General features: G+C 46.3%; 1 protein-coding gene across 10 annotated transcripts in view; it reads right to left on the minus strand.

Annotated features, from left to right (window-relative positions):
- The window catches only part of RBFOX1 (RNA binding fox-1 homolog 1), a 431,904-nt gene that overhangs the window by 136,570 nt on the left and 278,772 nt on the right, over window positions 1–16,562 (minus strand). For all 10 annotated transcript variants that reach the window (XM_068967487.1, XM_068967484.1, XM_068967480.1 and 7 more), the window contains one exon: window positions 1,515–1,658. In XM_068967487.1, coding sequence (XP_068823588.1) covers window positions 1,515–1,658 — 144 coding nt within the window. The remainder of the gene's footprint in view (window positions 1–1,514; window positions 1,659–16,562) is intronic.

Genomic DNA, 16,562 nt, shown 5'->3' on the forward strand with positions numbered 1-16,562 from the left:
AAGAGGACCAAATTCCAAGTCAACATCCCAGTGACACTTGATGAGTTAAGACAGACTGAAGAGGGAGACTTTCGAACCAGACCTGACAAAAGGGATCTAATTCCTCAGGCTGCCCATCATTCAAACCTGGTCTCCTCACTTCACACACACTTAACCTCGACTTTAACTCTGAATGCTCTGCACTTTTCAAAGTCATCTTTGACCTGAAATTGCCCGAGGGTATCTCTGCTCTGCAAGAGTTAGAGGCTCAACTCAAGGTTATTACCAAATGAGAGAGATAAAAGAGCACAAGCTGACCTTTTCCACTGAAATGTCAGGATTCAGGCCTGGGTATCTTAACTATGAGGACACTTTTTGGCTTTTGTGTCCGATGCATACTTGATAAACATCATGCATGCTAAAGAAAACATGTGTGTTCACCCCACCATCGCGGAATGATGACACAGAGCTGGTGTTATACGGAGAATGAGGTCTACCTGGCCCAGACCTAGACTTGGGAAGTTGAGCCTCTTCTTATTCGTTTTGCCATCTCTGCACCCATCCAAAAGCTCTTAGAGGGGGACTCTCTGGGCAGCCAACCTTTACTCCAAGTAGAACGTTAAGAATGTAGTTTTGTTCACTGAATCCACAGACATTTCCCACCAATGCTGGGCCGACATAGACAAAGGGACTGTGACTGTATTTGCAAAAAATGAATGATATCCAAGCTCTGTCATAGCTTTGTCCTTTGGTGGAACTGAGCCCAAAGAGGTGGCAAGCTCATCCCTTCCCAAGGTGGATGGTGCAAAGGTCATTCCAAAAAGAGAATCAGGGTCACAATGTCCCCTGAGCAAGTGACTCTATCATTCCTTTTCTCTGGGTTGGTGGTGGCTTCTGCCTTGCTTGCTGTTCCGTCATGGTGCTTGGGCAAGACTGTCATTTGTGGCACATAATCTTATAAGTTAAATCTCTGAATCCTCACCACGGATTCCAGAAGAACGTATATGGCAGGATACAAGTCAGACTCTGAAATCTGCAGTGGTTTTGTTTTAACGAGGCTTTATGCAGAACTAATTATTTTCTACAATCACCTCTGAGATTTAGATGCTCAGTACCTGGGAAAGAGCAAGGTCTGCAGAAATATGTTATGAGTCACTCTTCCCAATAATTTGGCAATCACCATAGCGAGAAAAAGCAAGATGATCCATAACTATGTTAGCTGTCACATGGGTGCCCAGGCTTTTGACGGGGGATCAGCAATGAGCTTGTTTCAAGCCCCTGGGAGCCTATTTTCCATTTGATATTCAAGTTACTAACTTGAAGAAGTACGATTGGTCCAAGTGCAAACATGGTGAACATAGCAGAAAAGTTTATACTAAAATCATGGAGATCCTGGCCAAGGAGATAGGATCTAAAATGCCTTCCCCCAACCCCTGCTCACTTTGTATTATGAATACCAAGAAATTACATGAGGAGGGGAGGACTCTGGGGACCCTAGAGCGGCCACTGCAGAGGAGAAGAAAGGCAGTACTTACGCCAAACATTTGTCGGAGGTCCGGATCCCGGAACCGGAAGGGGATGTTGGAGACATGCAGCCTCTTGGGCTGGGACTTGTTTTCCGTGTTTTCAGAAGGCTGTGTCTGGGGCTGGCCATCCGTGGGCGCCGCGTCATCTGTCTGCTAAAAGAACAAGAGCAAAGCAAAGAGGCTCTGAGTGGACCTGGGCGTGCTTTCCAGTGTGCTTTCCATAAATATATATATAGGCATAGAGTAGCTTTAGTGTTGTGTTAGTTTCTGCTGTACCACAAAGTGAATCAGCTACATATACATATATCCCCACTTTTTAGGATTTCCTTCCCATTTAGGGCACCACAGAGCACTGAGTAGAGTTCCCTGAGCTATACAGTAGGTTCTCATTAGTTATCTAGGTCATGCATAGCATCAATAGTGTATTATGATGCAGAGCATCAACAGTGCATATATGTCAATTCCAATCTCCCAATTCACCCCGCCCTGCACCGTCCCCACTTGGTATCCATAGTTTGTTCTCTACGTCTGTGTCCCTATTCCTGCTTTGCAAATATGTTCATCTATACCATTTTTTCTAGATTCCACATATATCCAGTATGCTTTTGCTCCCTCAGAATGGTAGAAAAATGCCAGAACAAAAGAATAATACAGGAAGAAACTGCTGAATCATTCATTCATCCAGCAAAGATTTATTGAAAGACCACTGAGTGCCCATCACAGATCCAGGATTCAGCCATGAGCAAAGGAGCAGAGATCCTCACTATCACGGATCTAATTCTTACCAGGGAAGAATCAGACAGACAATAAACTAAAGAAATACAGAGCTGGAGGAAGGAGATAAGAGGGAGGGGGATAAAGTAAGGGCAAGGACTCGCTGGGACTGAGGGGCAGGCAGTTTCAGTGGGTAATTAGAGAAAGCTTCATCTAGAAAGGAGAATCCTTCTTTCATCCAGGCTGTTCAAAATCTTAAAATATGCCTACTTAATTGCCAAGGCTGTACAGATAAAAACATTAGTAAATCTCATAAAATATTTGAAAAGGCTGTTTGGTATTCTGAAGTCCAAGTAAGTATCTGATGGACTTAAACTTTTTCAAGGTTTTAATTTTTCCTTTCTTGATTTTGCAGACCTGTGTTGTTCATGACAGTTGGCCCCATGTGGCTCTTTAAACGGAAATGAATTAAAATTAAATCAAATGGGAAATTCAGCCCCTCCCTCACAGTAGCCACATTTTTGAGTGTTCAGAGGCCACACGTGGCTGTGGCTTCCATGTTGGGCAACGAAGACACACAGTGCCTATATTAGAAAGTTGTATTGGCTCAAGTTGGTGTTGACAATGACATTATCAGTATAATTAGTATAATTTGTTACTCTGACTCCCACTCAGTCCCATCCTCCGAGGAAAAGCCTGGATAACATGATATTACAATGATACCCCCACTGAGGCAGGAACCAGGAGAAAAGTCACAGTAACATTTGATTTAATCATCTAGGCCACTTCCATACGCTCAGTTCTAGAGTTTCAACATTTCAGAGATACTTCTAGACGCTTTCTCTGCAATTAGCGTGTACTGCCTCTAGGTGGCAGTAGACGCCATTCACATGAGATGTCTGCTTCGCTAAAACATGATGGAAAATCCGTGAAAAGGCCATCAAACTTAGGAAGGAGAGATCGTCCCCTTGGACTTAGGAGCAACTTAGACGCATACAACTAGGACAAAACTAATAACATGGACAGAATCAGTGACTTTCTCATCAACCCTTGTCCTTATCGACAGGTTTCATTGAAATCTCCTTCCTAACACACACTGAATTGTATTTGTAAGGTAAGACATTCTGGTAGTTGGCGTACTATGCTTCCAAGCTTCTTTGGTATCCAAAGCGCTACCAGACACTTTCTTCAACTTCCAAGGGTTTTGTCAAGAAGATAATGCACTTGGTTGTATTCCTAATGCTGCTGGATCTAATAAAAAGGATGGTGATAGTTCTCTACCCTGAAAAATGAGTAGTAAGAATGCTGTTGTTCAGTCGCTAAGTCATGTCTGACTCTTTGGGACCCCATGGACAGCTGATCCCAGGCTCCTCTGTCCTCCACTGTCTCCCAAAGTTTGCGCAAATTTATATCCATTGAGTTAGATAATAACAATGGTACATACTGTATATGGCTCTGTGACAACCAAACACTGTTTGCCACAGTTCCCAGCACAAGATACAATCAATAAGTGGAAGGCAAGGCATTTTTTAGAATGATGGTGATTTTTACAAAAAATGTCAAAGTGAGAGTGAAAGTGAAAGTCGCTCAGTTGTGTCCGCCTCCTTGCAACCCCATGGAATAGTCCATGGAGTTCTCCAGGCCAGAATACTCGAGTGGGTAGCTGTTCCCTTCTCCAGGAGATCCTCCCAACCCAGGGATTGAATCCAGGTCTCCCACATTGCAGGTGGATTCTTTACCAGCTGAGCCACCAGGGAAGCCCCAAAAACCTCAAAGGAGAGGTGTAAAAAGCCTCATTAAGGAAACATGAAGGGAAGGTTCCCATTTGCTTGGACATCTTTCCTGAGCAACTACTATCCACTAGGCACGTAAGTTCATCCTCCAAAGCATGCACAGTGTCTAGCTTAGTAGAAGAGAAAGAGGCAGAAAAGGGAATGGTTAAACAGACTATTAACAGGGTCAGAATGACCCTCAGGGGGTTGTCCTCTAAATCGTATGGCCGGTGGTTCCTCAGGCTTGCTGAGTCTGGAGGTTACGTTTTTAGTGGGACATGTCTAAGAGAAAAGGTGATGCTGTACCAGTGGAGTGCAAAGTATGTGCCAAGATGCAGAGAGGTGAATTCTGGATTTAGGGGACTGAGCAGGAGACAGACAAGCTCCAAGCTAGGCATGTACGCCTAGCCTCCTTTTTACATTTCCTGAGGAAGGGGGCAGGTGGGCTGCAGGCTAGATATTTACAACCAGCCTCCTGTGTGCACTTTAAAATAGAAAACAAAAGCCAAATAATAGCCAAACTTTGTCTCCTGGAGACATTAACAGCTATGGCAAGGACAGAGAGGGACTAAACCCAATTTGAGCAAAGGATCAAGAGGTCACATATTTTCCATCCTTGGGGCAAGGGAGACACTACACATGCCCAGAAAGGCTCCTTGGAGGTGGAAATGGAGGGGGCACCACCCCATAATATGTGATGCTAAGCACCCCCCACCACCCCAGCCCCGCACTGGCCTCTGGGAAAAATCTATCTTGGGAAAAAGTTTCACAGGCATGTTGGGGAGGGTCCTAGGCAGGTCAGGAGTGGGAAAAGAAATGAGATAATTGGCCAAAGGTAAACAAAGATCTGGCAGAAATGCCCTACATAAATGACTTAACTGCCTCTTTTTTTTATTTTTTATTATTTTTTTTAATTTAATTTTTTTAAATTTTAAAATCTTTAATTCTTACATGTGTTCCCAAACATGAACCCCCCTCCCACCTCCCTCCCCATAACATCTCTGTGGGTCATCCCCATGCACCGGCCCCAAGCATGCTGTCTCCTGCGTCAGACATTGACTTAACTGCCTCTCTAATGCACTCCTCATTAGGAGGGACGCCAACACCCTTTCCCTTCGGGTGTGTATCTCTGCCTTGCTTCTGTCTTAACCAACTGCTTCTCTGTGTGCTCTCCAACTTGGCTGTGACGTGTCTCTAGTCAGAAATTTTGTACCTCTTTCTACAGTTTTTGCCTCCTTGAGAAATGCATTTTTCAATGGGGCAAGGGCCCGGGAAATTTTGCTTCTAGCCTCTAGCCCCTGGGGACTAGTGGCTAGGAGTCATGGTTTTCATCCAGGCTACCCAGTTTAATTCCTGGGCAGGGCACTAAGATCTCACTTTAACTCACACCTCACTGGCACTCCTTTGAGATTGGGACTACAGGCAGACTTCCATGTCACTGGTCGGAGGGAGCGTGCATGAAGGAAGGGTGCGAGAGGACCCAGCAGAGGGAGGCAGGGGGTGGACCTAAAGAACCCTGAGGGTAGATCAAGAGGATACAATTTTTCCTTAAGGACCATAGCAGGGCGGTGGCATGACCAGCATGAGACACAGGCTGAGCCATGCTGGACAAATGACAAACGTCTGCCTCCTGCTTGGCTGACTCACCGACTGAAGGGGTGAATGCGTTAGGAGTAAAGGAAGAAGCCAGTGAAGGAAGGAGTGAACCGTCTCCTTTGCTACCCCCAAGTGAGAGGAAGAACAATATTACAACTTTGACACTTGTAACCTGGATATTTATATATTTATTTATAGTTTTTGGCTGTGCCGGGTCTTCCTGGGGCTTCCCAGGTGGTGCAGTGGTAAAGAATCTGCCTGCCGAGGCAGGGGACACAAGAGACGTGGGTTCAATAACCTGGGTCAAGAAGATCTCCTGGAGGAGGAAATAGCAACCCATTCTAATACTCTTGCCTGGAGAATCCCATGGACAGAGGAGCTGTAGCCTGCCAGGTGCCTCTGTCCATGGGGTCACAAAGACTCAGACATGACTAAGCAAGTGAGCACACACACGTGCACAATATGAGGTCTGGAGACACAGCCACGAGACAGAAATGACCTTGAATCGTGAGACTGTCACTTTCCGAGGGGCTGGGGGTCTTACTGGTCAAACACAGGATTCTTCAGTTTGCAGAAGCAGCACGCTAGTTCTTAGGCCTTCAACCCACTTTGCCCCTTCAGTCAGAAGTTGCTGTTCAAATGCAAATGAAAACCTGCTCCTTCTCCTCCCAAGAAGAAAACTTAAGATTTGGATTTGTGTGTAACTGTTGGATGTTTCAGTTTAATAAACCTAATTAGGAATTACAGAGATTACGATTAAACATATTAAATGATTAATAGCATTATGCTGCTCATGTGAAAATTTAAATTAATCATCTTTAGTCAAACAGGACTTTGGAGAAATCTTTGTGTTGTTTCCTTTGATAAAAACACGCAACGCACAATTGATCACTGTGCGCTGGGCACAAATACGAAAAATGCTCAGAAACGGCTGCGCCGGCATACCTGTGTGTTAAAAGTAATTTTTAAAGATAACACAGAAAAAAGAAAAAAACTAAACCAAAAAGTTATTTCAGACATCATAGGGAGCTTCTCTGGTGGCTCAGTGGTAAAAGAAGCTGCCTTCATGAGACATGGCTCCGATCCCTGGGTCGGGAAGATCCCCTGCAGAAGGAAATCGCAACCCACTCCAGGATTCTTGCCTGGAGAATCTCACAGGACAGAGGAGCCTGGTGGGCTATAGCTCATGGTGTTGCAAAGAGCTGGACATGACTTAGTGACTCAACAACAGGAGAATGGAAAAGGAAAGGGAAGAGGGAGGGTATCAGTATCCAGAGGCTGACGAAGAAGCATAAGCGAGCAATCTAAAAGACTGAGCAGGCCCGCTTGTATGTTGTGATGTGATGAGGACCATATGGAGTACGAGGCAAACAAAAGAAGCTACGACAAACCCGCGATCTCGCGAGGGGTCGGAGCTATGGGAATGACCCTTATTGACCCCTCATCTTGAGTATTTCAGGCTGTGAGGTTTCCTTTTTGCTGGGAACTTTCAGGGAAAACGTATTCAGCACATACTCGGGGTTTCATATCCCTGTATTAGTCTCCTAAGCAATTATCCAAAACCTAGTGACTTAAAGCAACAGCAATGGACTCTCTCTCAGTTGCCAGGGCCAGAAAAGTACAGTGAAGATGCCCCCAGGGTCCCGCTCTGGCCAGAGACCCCCAGGGGGATGTCCTTCCTTGTTCTTCCAGCCACTGGTGGCTTCTTGGCTCGCCTGAGCTGCACTGCTAGAGTCTCTCATCTCTGTTTGGCTTTCTTCCCTCTGAGTGTCTGAGAGTCAAGTCTCCCTCAGCCTTTTTTCTTCTTATAAGGACATTAAGGGCACTGGATTTAGAGTTCACGCTAAATTGAGGCTGATCTAGTCTTGAGATCCTTAACCTAATTGCATCTGTAAAGACCTTTTATTTTATTTTTCCAAATAAGGTCACATCCCCAGGTTTATGAAGGTCAGAACATGGACACATATTTGAAGGCCTTCGTTCAACCCACGAAGTCCCCTGCTAAGCAAACAGATGGGAAATGCTCGGAAAATGAGTAACTGTTATCAAGAATTATCAAGGCGCAGTTGTACTTTTTAAGCAGTCCTGGTGGTATGAGGCTCTCAAAAGGGCTGGCTGCAACCCAGATGCAGAAGGGAGAATGCCCCCACCAGAACTGTCCCCAGGTTCTCCGCTATCACACTGGTCAGTCTGATGAGTTCTCACTTCTCAGATGGCTCAGTAGTAAAGAATCTGCCTGCCAATGCAGGAGATGTGGGTTTGATCCCTGGGTCAGGAAGATCCCCTGAAGAAGGAAATGGCAACCCACCCCAGGATGCTTGCCTGGGAAATCTCACGGACAGAGGAGCCTGGAGGGCCACAATACATGGGATTACAACAGTCACACATGACTTATGACTTAATACTTTGGCCACCTGATGTGAAGAGCTGACTCATTTGAAAAGACCCTGATGCTGGGAAAGATTGAAAGCAGGAGAAGGGGATGACAGAGGATGAGATGATTGGATGGCATCACCGACTCAATGAGTTTGAGTAAACTCTGGGAGTTGGTGATGGACAGGGAGGCCTGGCCTGCTGCAGTCCATGGGGTCCCAAAGAGTTGGACATGACTGAGTGACTAAATTGAACTGAAAAGCAAAATGAGAAGAGATTCGAGCGTTCCCTTTAAACACAAGCTCCAAGACCCCTTTCCGTACTCGCCCCTGAATGCAGTGATGACCTTCAGCTGGGCTGAGAAGCCTCCAGAAAGGCCACAAAGCACTTGAAAGATGAAGACCTGCCTGCAGGTTCCTCACACAGATGGACAAGCATCCCTGAGGAGTCCACTAAAGCCTATGGCAAAAGCACAGGGTGAGATTTCTAAAGACAAAAATGAAACAATGTGAAAAAGCTACAAGACTCACTAACGGAATGAACCATCTAGAACATGTCTTTTTGAAAGGCAGGATCTACCAGGCTTCCGATTACATTCCCCAAGGCTGGTGCGTGTCAAAGCTTAGTGGGAATTAATCACTGAAAGAAGAACTCTTGATTTATCTGTGTCTGATTTTTTAAAAGTCACTTTGGCTCTAAAGTGAGACCCAGCTGAATTAGAAATGTACCGCGTAACCATGTCTGGAAGATCAGAAGGTGGAACTTAAAAACCAAGCAAATTAATACTGTTCCACTTGCTCAGAGATGGAAGGAAATTGAGATGAGTAAGGACGTTAGTGGTGTAGGCAGAATGGCTGGGGTGTTGTCCCTCTCAGAACCTTCCAGGCCAGACCCTCGCCCTGATCTAAGAGATGCTGCCTTGACCTCCTGTCTCCTGGTATTCCCCCGTTTTGCTCACGAGCCTCTTAGCTTTCCCTTCAACACTCAGTACATTCCTTAGTCTTCACACCTGTTTATCTGTCCCCTTGCCTGGATAGTTCTCTCCCCATAACATTGTGGGTCAACTATCCTTCAGTAAAAAAATACATAAATAAATAAAGCAGCTGCATCAGCATCTCCTCCCTCCATGCCTATTGTTCTTGTACAACACACATCACTTCTTGCTTTTACATTACATGCCTCTGTTAATTTCTATAATCTGTCTTCTCTACCAGAATGCACAGTACATGAGAACAGGGAAGGCAGAACCTCTATGCACCTACCTCTTACCTCTTAGAGCAGCGTTTCTCTACAACAGAACTGTTGACACGGGGGGTTCCTTAATTCTGCGATGTGGGGATCACCTGGTGAACCATAAGATGTCCAGTAGCATCCCTGACCTGCACCCACTAGATGTCAGTAGCCTGTCCTGGGGCTAGGACAACTGAAAATCTCTTTGAGGCTTCAAAGGTCCTGGGGAGCAAAACTGCACCAATTAAAACCGCTCACCTAGCACACGTGGTAAGTTCTCTGTAAATATCTCTGGCATACACACGTGGTAAGTTCTCTGTAAATTTCTGTGGCATACATGAACAAACCTGGTTTTGCCACGAGTGAGTTGCATGAATCCTGACTTCATGTCTCTGGGTCTTAATTCCAACTTGGATAAAATGATAAACCCTGAACATTCCTTGGAATCACTGAAACTGATGCTGAAGCTCCAATACTCTGGCCACTTGATGAGAAGAGCCAACTCATTGGAAAAGACCCTGGTGCTGGGAAAGATTGAGGGCAGGAGGAGAAGGGGGCAACAGAGGATGAGATGGTTGGATGGCATCACCAACTCAATGGACATGACTTTGAGCAAACTCTGGGAGATGGTGAAGGACAGGGAAGCCTGGTGAGCTGCAGTCCATGGGGTCCCAAAGAGTGAGATACAACTTAGCGACTGAACAACCAAAATGATAAATGCATCTCTGTCTAGATCCTTTAGTGCAGGGTCATGAAATCAAAGTGCCATGAAGAAACAGGATCATCATCATCTTTATTACAAACAGGATTAATAATCATCAGCTTTGTTCTCTATTTCTCAGGCCCATGGATGTCGATGACTCTGAAATGCAGCTTCCTCATCATTGCAGGAAAGGTTGAAGGACCCTGTGTGTGTTCATCCCTCAGTCCTGTCTGACTCGGCAACACCAAATACTGTAGCCCACCAGAGGACTGTCCATGGAATTCAAGCAAGAATACTGGCATGGGTTGCCATTCCCTTCTCCAGGGGATTCTCCTGACCCAGAGATTGAACTCAGGTCTCCAGCATTGAAGGTAGATTCTTTACCATCTGAGCCACCAGGGAACCTACATCATGTAAAGCCCATTAACTCCAGAGGTAGATTTCCAGGAAGCTCTTGGCAGAGGTTCCCAAATAAACTCATTAGAACGGCAAAGCCCGCTCCTGCTCTGGTCCAGTTCGAGGGCCCTATTAGGAGGCAGAATGTGTGCCTTGGAATTTTTCCTAATAAACAAACTCCCCAGATATCAGCGCAGGTTATAAATGTTAAGAAAACAACACCAGCTCTTTAATCTCCTGATCGCTTAGTGCTTCCGTTAAAAAAAAAGAAAAGAAAAGAAAAGAAAACCTTAATAAAGAACCGTGGGGCTCCCTCTGCTATAATCGTTCCTAATTCAATGAATAGCTCTGAGCAACCCAAGGCTAATCCTGGTGAAATTGGATTTTGATATCGACCAATCCAGGGACGATTATTGGAGAGAGCATGCATGGTCATGCAGGAATCTGCACCTTTCAGATTGTGGCCCCACCCCCTATGGTCTCCTCTCTCCCAGCACAGGGACTCTGCTGAGTTCACCTGTGAAACGGGATGACCAGATCTCTGGGAGGAGAAACACAGGAAAAGGGCTTTCCCCAGGTGGCACTAGTGGTAAAGAATCCCAATGCAAAAGATAACAGAGACATAAGTTCACTCCCCGGGTCGGGAAGATCCCCTGGAGGAGGGCATGGCAACCCACTCCAGTATTCTTGCCTGGAGAATCCCATGGACAGAGGAGCCTGGAGGGCTACAGTCCATGGGGTCCCAAAGAGTCAGACACAACCAAGGTACTGAGCATGCACTGTGGGCTCAGTTGCTCAACTGTGTCCATTCTGAGACCCCCTGGACCCAAGGATCAAACTTGCCATCTCTTGAATCTCCTGCATTGGCAGGCGGATTCTTTACCGCTGGCACCACCTGGGAAGCCCACATTATATAGTAGGTACTTTATTGAATAACTCCAGGAACATTCTCTGGGTCCATCTTCTTTCCTGCTGAGCATCTCTCACTCTGCCATGAAGGTATCAAAACAGACCATCCAAGACTCAACCCTGAGGCAGTAAGAGCCCTACCCTGCCCCACCTCCCGGTCAGCCTACTGAATATTCAGCATCTTCCCTCTGCTAAGGGCATCCCCCACCTTCACACACAAAGCTCTCAATGGTGATAAATAAAAAGTGTACTTTTGAATAGCCAGCTGCTTCTCCCTCCCCACCAATCAAGTTTATTTCTCCGAGAGAAAAGCTGAGTGTCTTGGAGGCATTATTTGATTAAGTTGACAATATTATTGGGAGAGATAGTTGAGTAGCCACTGCGATGTACTTGGGACCAAATTGATTTGTGTAACGAACACTTGGCCTGCCTCTTCTCGCAGCCTGAAGAGCAGTCTTGATTTAGCCAGGAATGCCGGGTGAATTTAGAGGATCCGCAGACCCTCTCTCTCAATCCACGGAGAGCAGCCGGGGAAGAGCACAGACTAGCGTAATTCAATACATTGCACTATAGGCTCCGAAAATAATATTGCGGAGCTTTGCAATATACCTATTTGATTTGATTTGTAAACTTGATAAAAAAGCAATCGAGAAAAGTTCAGGGGGAAAATATCTATGTTCTAAGCAAAAATGTAACTATATTGAATGTGCACAAAGGACCACGGAAAGGAGTGAAGAGGGGAGAAAAGCATGCATACTAAATCGACTTCCTACCCTGGCGTTAGACAATATTACACACTCTCCATTTAAAACGAAGCAAGATGGTGCAAAGCGATTTTCCATTAAAAGTAATAATCGTGATAAGCCTGGGGAATGTGCATTAAAACCCTCATCTCGGGTTCTCCAGAAATCCATCCAACTTCAAAACGGGGCCTGTGCGGATTCAGTCTGCTTCCTGCTTTTTCTTTCTTTCCACTTTAGCTCTGTAGGCAAACAAATCAGTTAATCACACAGCTTTGGATGGAGTTAATGCCTCCTTCCTGATTCAGCTGGGCTGATTCTGTAGCCAGGTGACACAGAATTAAGAAACATGTTGCATTTCTTTCAACGCTCTGCTAGAATGATGAAATTTCTAGGAAAGGAGAAGGACTGGAGGACAGAGACAGGACGACTCAATAGATTTTGGCTTTTTTTTTTTTTTTTTAAGCCTTTGGAAGAATAGGATGAGCGGAAAAGGGCCAAGCACCGAACACATCTGTAATGGAGATGAGCTGCCAATGTGTCTGTATTAGTCAGTGCTGGCTGCGGTAACAAAATATCACAGACTGGGTGGTTGAACCCACAAACACTTATTTCTCATGCTTCTGCAGGCTGCAAAGCCCATGATCAAGGTGCCAGCATGTTAGGTTTCTTGTGAGAGCACTCTTGTGGCTTGCCACCTTCTGGCAAATGTGTTTGCTATGTCCCCAAACAGTGGAGGGGGGATGAGCACATATGTGCTCAGTCATGTCCAACTCTTTGCGACCCCATGCACTGTAGCTTCTCTCTCCAAGTGGTTTTCCAGGCAAGAGTACTGGAGGGGGTGGTTATTTCCTCCTGTAGGGAATCTTCCCAACCCAGAAATCAAACCCGTGGCCTCTCTTGTGTCTTCTGCATTAGCAGGTGGCTTCTTTACCACTAATGCAATCTGGGGAGCCCCAGAGAGAGGATGGCCTCTCTCAGTTCCTATTCTAAGAATACTTATCCAATCAGGAGAATCCCACCCTCATGATGTCATCTAAACTCAATAACTCCCTGAAGCCCCCACCTCCAAATAACATCAGTGGGTTAGGGTTTGAACATACAAATTTGGGTGGGAGGCAAGGGGACGGGGGCAGGGTTGGGGAGAACCAATTCAGTCCATAGCAATGTTTAGCAGAACCTGCAAATACCTAGGAATAAGAAAAGGTGTTTTGCCCTAAAGGGCTTCCCTGGTGGCTCAAACGGTAAAGAACACGCCTGCAATGCAGGAGACACGTGTTTGATCCCTGGGTCAGGAAGACTCCCTGGAGAAGGGAATGGCAACCCACTCCAGTATTCTTGCCTGGAGAATCCCAACAACAGAGGAGCCTGGTGGAGGGTGGGGCTATAGTCCGTGGGTTAGCAAAGAGTTAGACATGACTGAGCAACTAACACATAATTATTATGGTGATGGACAGCTAGAACAGTGTCTGACACCTGACAGCCATTTAATAAAGATTAGCTGAATGACTGGCACTCCGTTAAGCTCACTGCATCACCTGATGACTCAGAGAAAAAGATTCTGTTTGTTCCCATTTTATGATCAAGGAATCTGAGGTTCAGAGACTCAGAGCTTCTTTGGGATGCTCAGTCATTACACGGGAGGCACAGTGGCAGGGTGGGTGGGACCGATTTCATGGGTCAAACCCCTGAATGATACATGAAGACCATGTGACAACTCTCTGATCACCTGGTGATTTAAAACAGCCAGGTCCACTTTCAAGGACCTCCAAAGTCCGTGAGATGCAAACCCACTGCTGAGTGCTGCAAACCTGCCCCGATGGACCTGCAGTAGCAGGGCGTGTTCCCTGCCTCACCGCTCCTCCCATTCCAGCACTGGTGAGAGGAGGTCCACCCTGGGACCCGTTAGGGCTTGTCCTTTGGGGCAGGGGTTGGAAGAAAGGATGCGGGAGGTGGAGGACATTCAAAGAAACAAGATGCTTCTCGATGGGGAGAAACAGGTGCCCTGCTGGGCTTTCTCTGTCTTTCAGCTGGAGCGCGTGTGCCCCTGGTGGCTTTGGTGAGGGTGGAGGGGCCTGAGGGGTCAGCACGTTTGGGTTACTTGGAGCCGTGATCGGCCACCTCCCCCCCGCCCCCACCCCATTCAACTTCTACTGTAGCCCAGCGCCCTGTGTCTTCAACACTCCCAACTCTCCTTATAAGCAGGGTCCCCTCCTTGAGCACTAGGCTTCCTGGACAGCCTCAGAACCCCTTCCCATCCTTCCTCTGAACTTCAGGCTCCTCCAGGAGCCAGGGGGACCACAGGGAGCAGAGGGTGGGCACCTGGATGCGTTCTCCATGACAATCCTTTCCCATCCTGCTGTTTCTAACTACGCCAGCACACCTCCACTTTTATAAACCCCCAGGTAAGAAGCAGGCGTGAATCCTCTGTTAATGACATCCCGGGGCCCAAATGATTCAAGGAATGTGTCAAGTTCTTGCAGAAACTGTGCCGCCTTCTCCTGCTTTGACGGCATCATGAAGATAAGGCTTCTTCTTCAGCCCAGCAAGCACACAGCCTGAAAGAGACAGTGACCCCCAGCCTCCCCCTCCAGGAGAGACTCTCCTACGGCTCTCCTCTCATCCCACCTGAGTCCCCGTGTTGTCTTTAATCCTCCGTCTCACTCAGAAATCAAGGTCAGCTTAAACATCGATTAAAAAAAAAAAATGTGGCTATTTTGCAATGAATCTTCAAATCCTCAAAGATTTCCCCCCCTACATGTATTTAATTTAACCAAATGGCAGACCTATGCATGGTGTTCATTCCCCAGGCCTAAGAAAACTGCTGACAGCACAATCTGGCTGTAGAAAATGAGTGATGGATATAAGACGAAACTGATCTCAGCTAAAATCCCTGGATTTGCCTTATTAATGACCTTTCTTTGTGTAAATGCTTGAAACAAAGAGACAAGCATTCCAGGGGTTTTGTTCTAGGACTACTGGAGTTTTCTCAGTGTCTCAGACATAGGTGGATGTGGTTCCAAGACATAGGTGGATGTTTCCAAGGCGTAGGTGGATGTGGTTCCAAGACATAGGTGGATGTGTTTCCAAGACATAGGTGGATGTTTCCAAGGCGTAGGTGGATGTGTTTCCAAGACATAGGTGGATGTTTCCAAGGCGTAGGTGGATGTGGTTTTTTGTGTGTGTGTGTGTGAACGTGGCGCTGTCTATTCTGACACTCAAGAGCTAAAGAATTCTGTCTCATTATGTACGTGATTTCTACAGATGGACACAGTTCTGGTTCCTTCTGAGTTCCAAATCTTATTCATGAGAAGGCTAATTTCTAGGGCACTGGTAGATGGGGAGGAGTCTAAATATACATCAGGAAATAGAAATACTAAGATGTGTACTCTGAAAGTAGACACGCCTGCATCTCCCTTGGAGTTTAGCTAGACAGAGAGCAAACTTTTCCTTAAAGGTCTGTTTAGTAAACTGATGGCTGATCTGCCTCTGTTGAGTCCCTGGGACTGCAAGGAGATCAATCCAGTCAATCCTAAAGGAAGTCAACCCTGAATATTCACTGGAAGGACTGAAGCTGAAGCTCCAATACTTTGGCCACCTGATGCGAAGAACCAATTCATTGGAAAAGATCCTGATGCTGGGAAAGGTTGAGGGCAGGAGGAGAAGGGGAGAGACAGAGAATGAGATAGGTGGATGGCACCGTCGACTCAATGGACATGAATCTGAGCAAACTCCAGGAGGTAGTGAAGGACAGGGAAGCCTGGTGTGCCGCAGTGTATGGGGTCACAAAGAGTCGACACAACTGAGTGACTGAACAACAACTGCCTCTGTCACCCATGAAAGCAGCCAAAGGCAGTGAGAAGAAGGAGAAAGAGCTGCCAGTCCGGGGCCATCTCATCTAATTACGTCATTCATAGCTCTAATAAAAGAAGAGGGTGAGGCTGCAAGAGATAAGATTTTGGTGGTAGATGTAATGCTGCATGACCTAGGGCAAGTCACCTGCCTTCTCAGAGTCTCCAACTCTTCATCTATTTAAGGAACATGATACCACCTCCCTCCTGGGTCAGAGAGAAGCAAATGGAATTATGTCCCAGAAAGTGCTTTGACTGCTTCAGGATGTTGTGTATCTATGAGCAACGATTTCCATTTTTGTGGGTTAAAGGGAAACGCAAGATGCTCCCACACAGCAGAGGAGAATATGGAAACCAATGTAGTGACTAGAAAGCTTGTTTACTCATTGGCAGTAGTAGCGTTAGTCACTCAGTCATGTCCAACTCTTTGGGATCCCACGGACTGCAGCCCACCAGGCTTCTCTGTCCATTGGATTCTCCAGGCAAAAACACTGGAGTAGATTGCCATTCCCTTCTCCAGAGGATCTTCCCAACCCAGGGATCAAACCCAGGTCTCCTGCAACAGGCAGATTCTTTACTGTTTGAGCTATAGGAGAGACCTGTAGTCACTGGACTACAGCCATTGAACCTTTAGTCATTTGAGGTCCTTCAATTCAAGAGACTTGGATTCAAGCCCAACTTTTGTCCATCTCTCACTGTGTCCTGTTTCTGGATTGAAATTTAAGTCATCTGAAAACATGAGAGCATTGAATTTGGTGGGTTTCCAGGTACCT

The sequence above is a fragment of the Capricornis sumatraensis genome, chromosome 3, assembly GCF_032405125.1.
Source record: "Capricornis sumatraensis isolate serow.1 chromosome 3, serow.2, whole genome shotgun sequence".
In the NCBI taxonomy this organism is placed as follows: domain Eukaryota; kingdom Metazoa; phylum Chordata; class Mammalia; order Artiodactyla; family Bovidae; genus Capricornis; species Capricornis sumatraensis.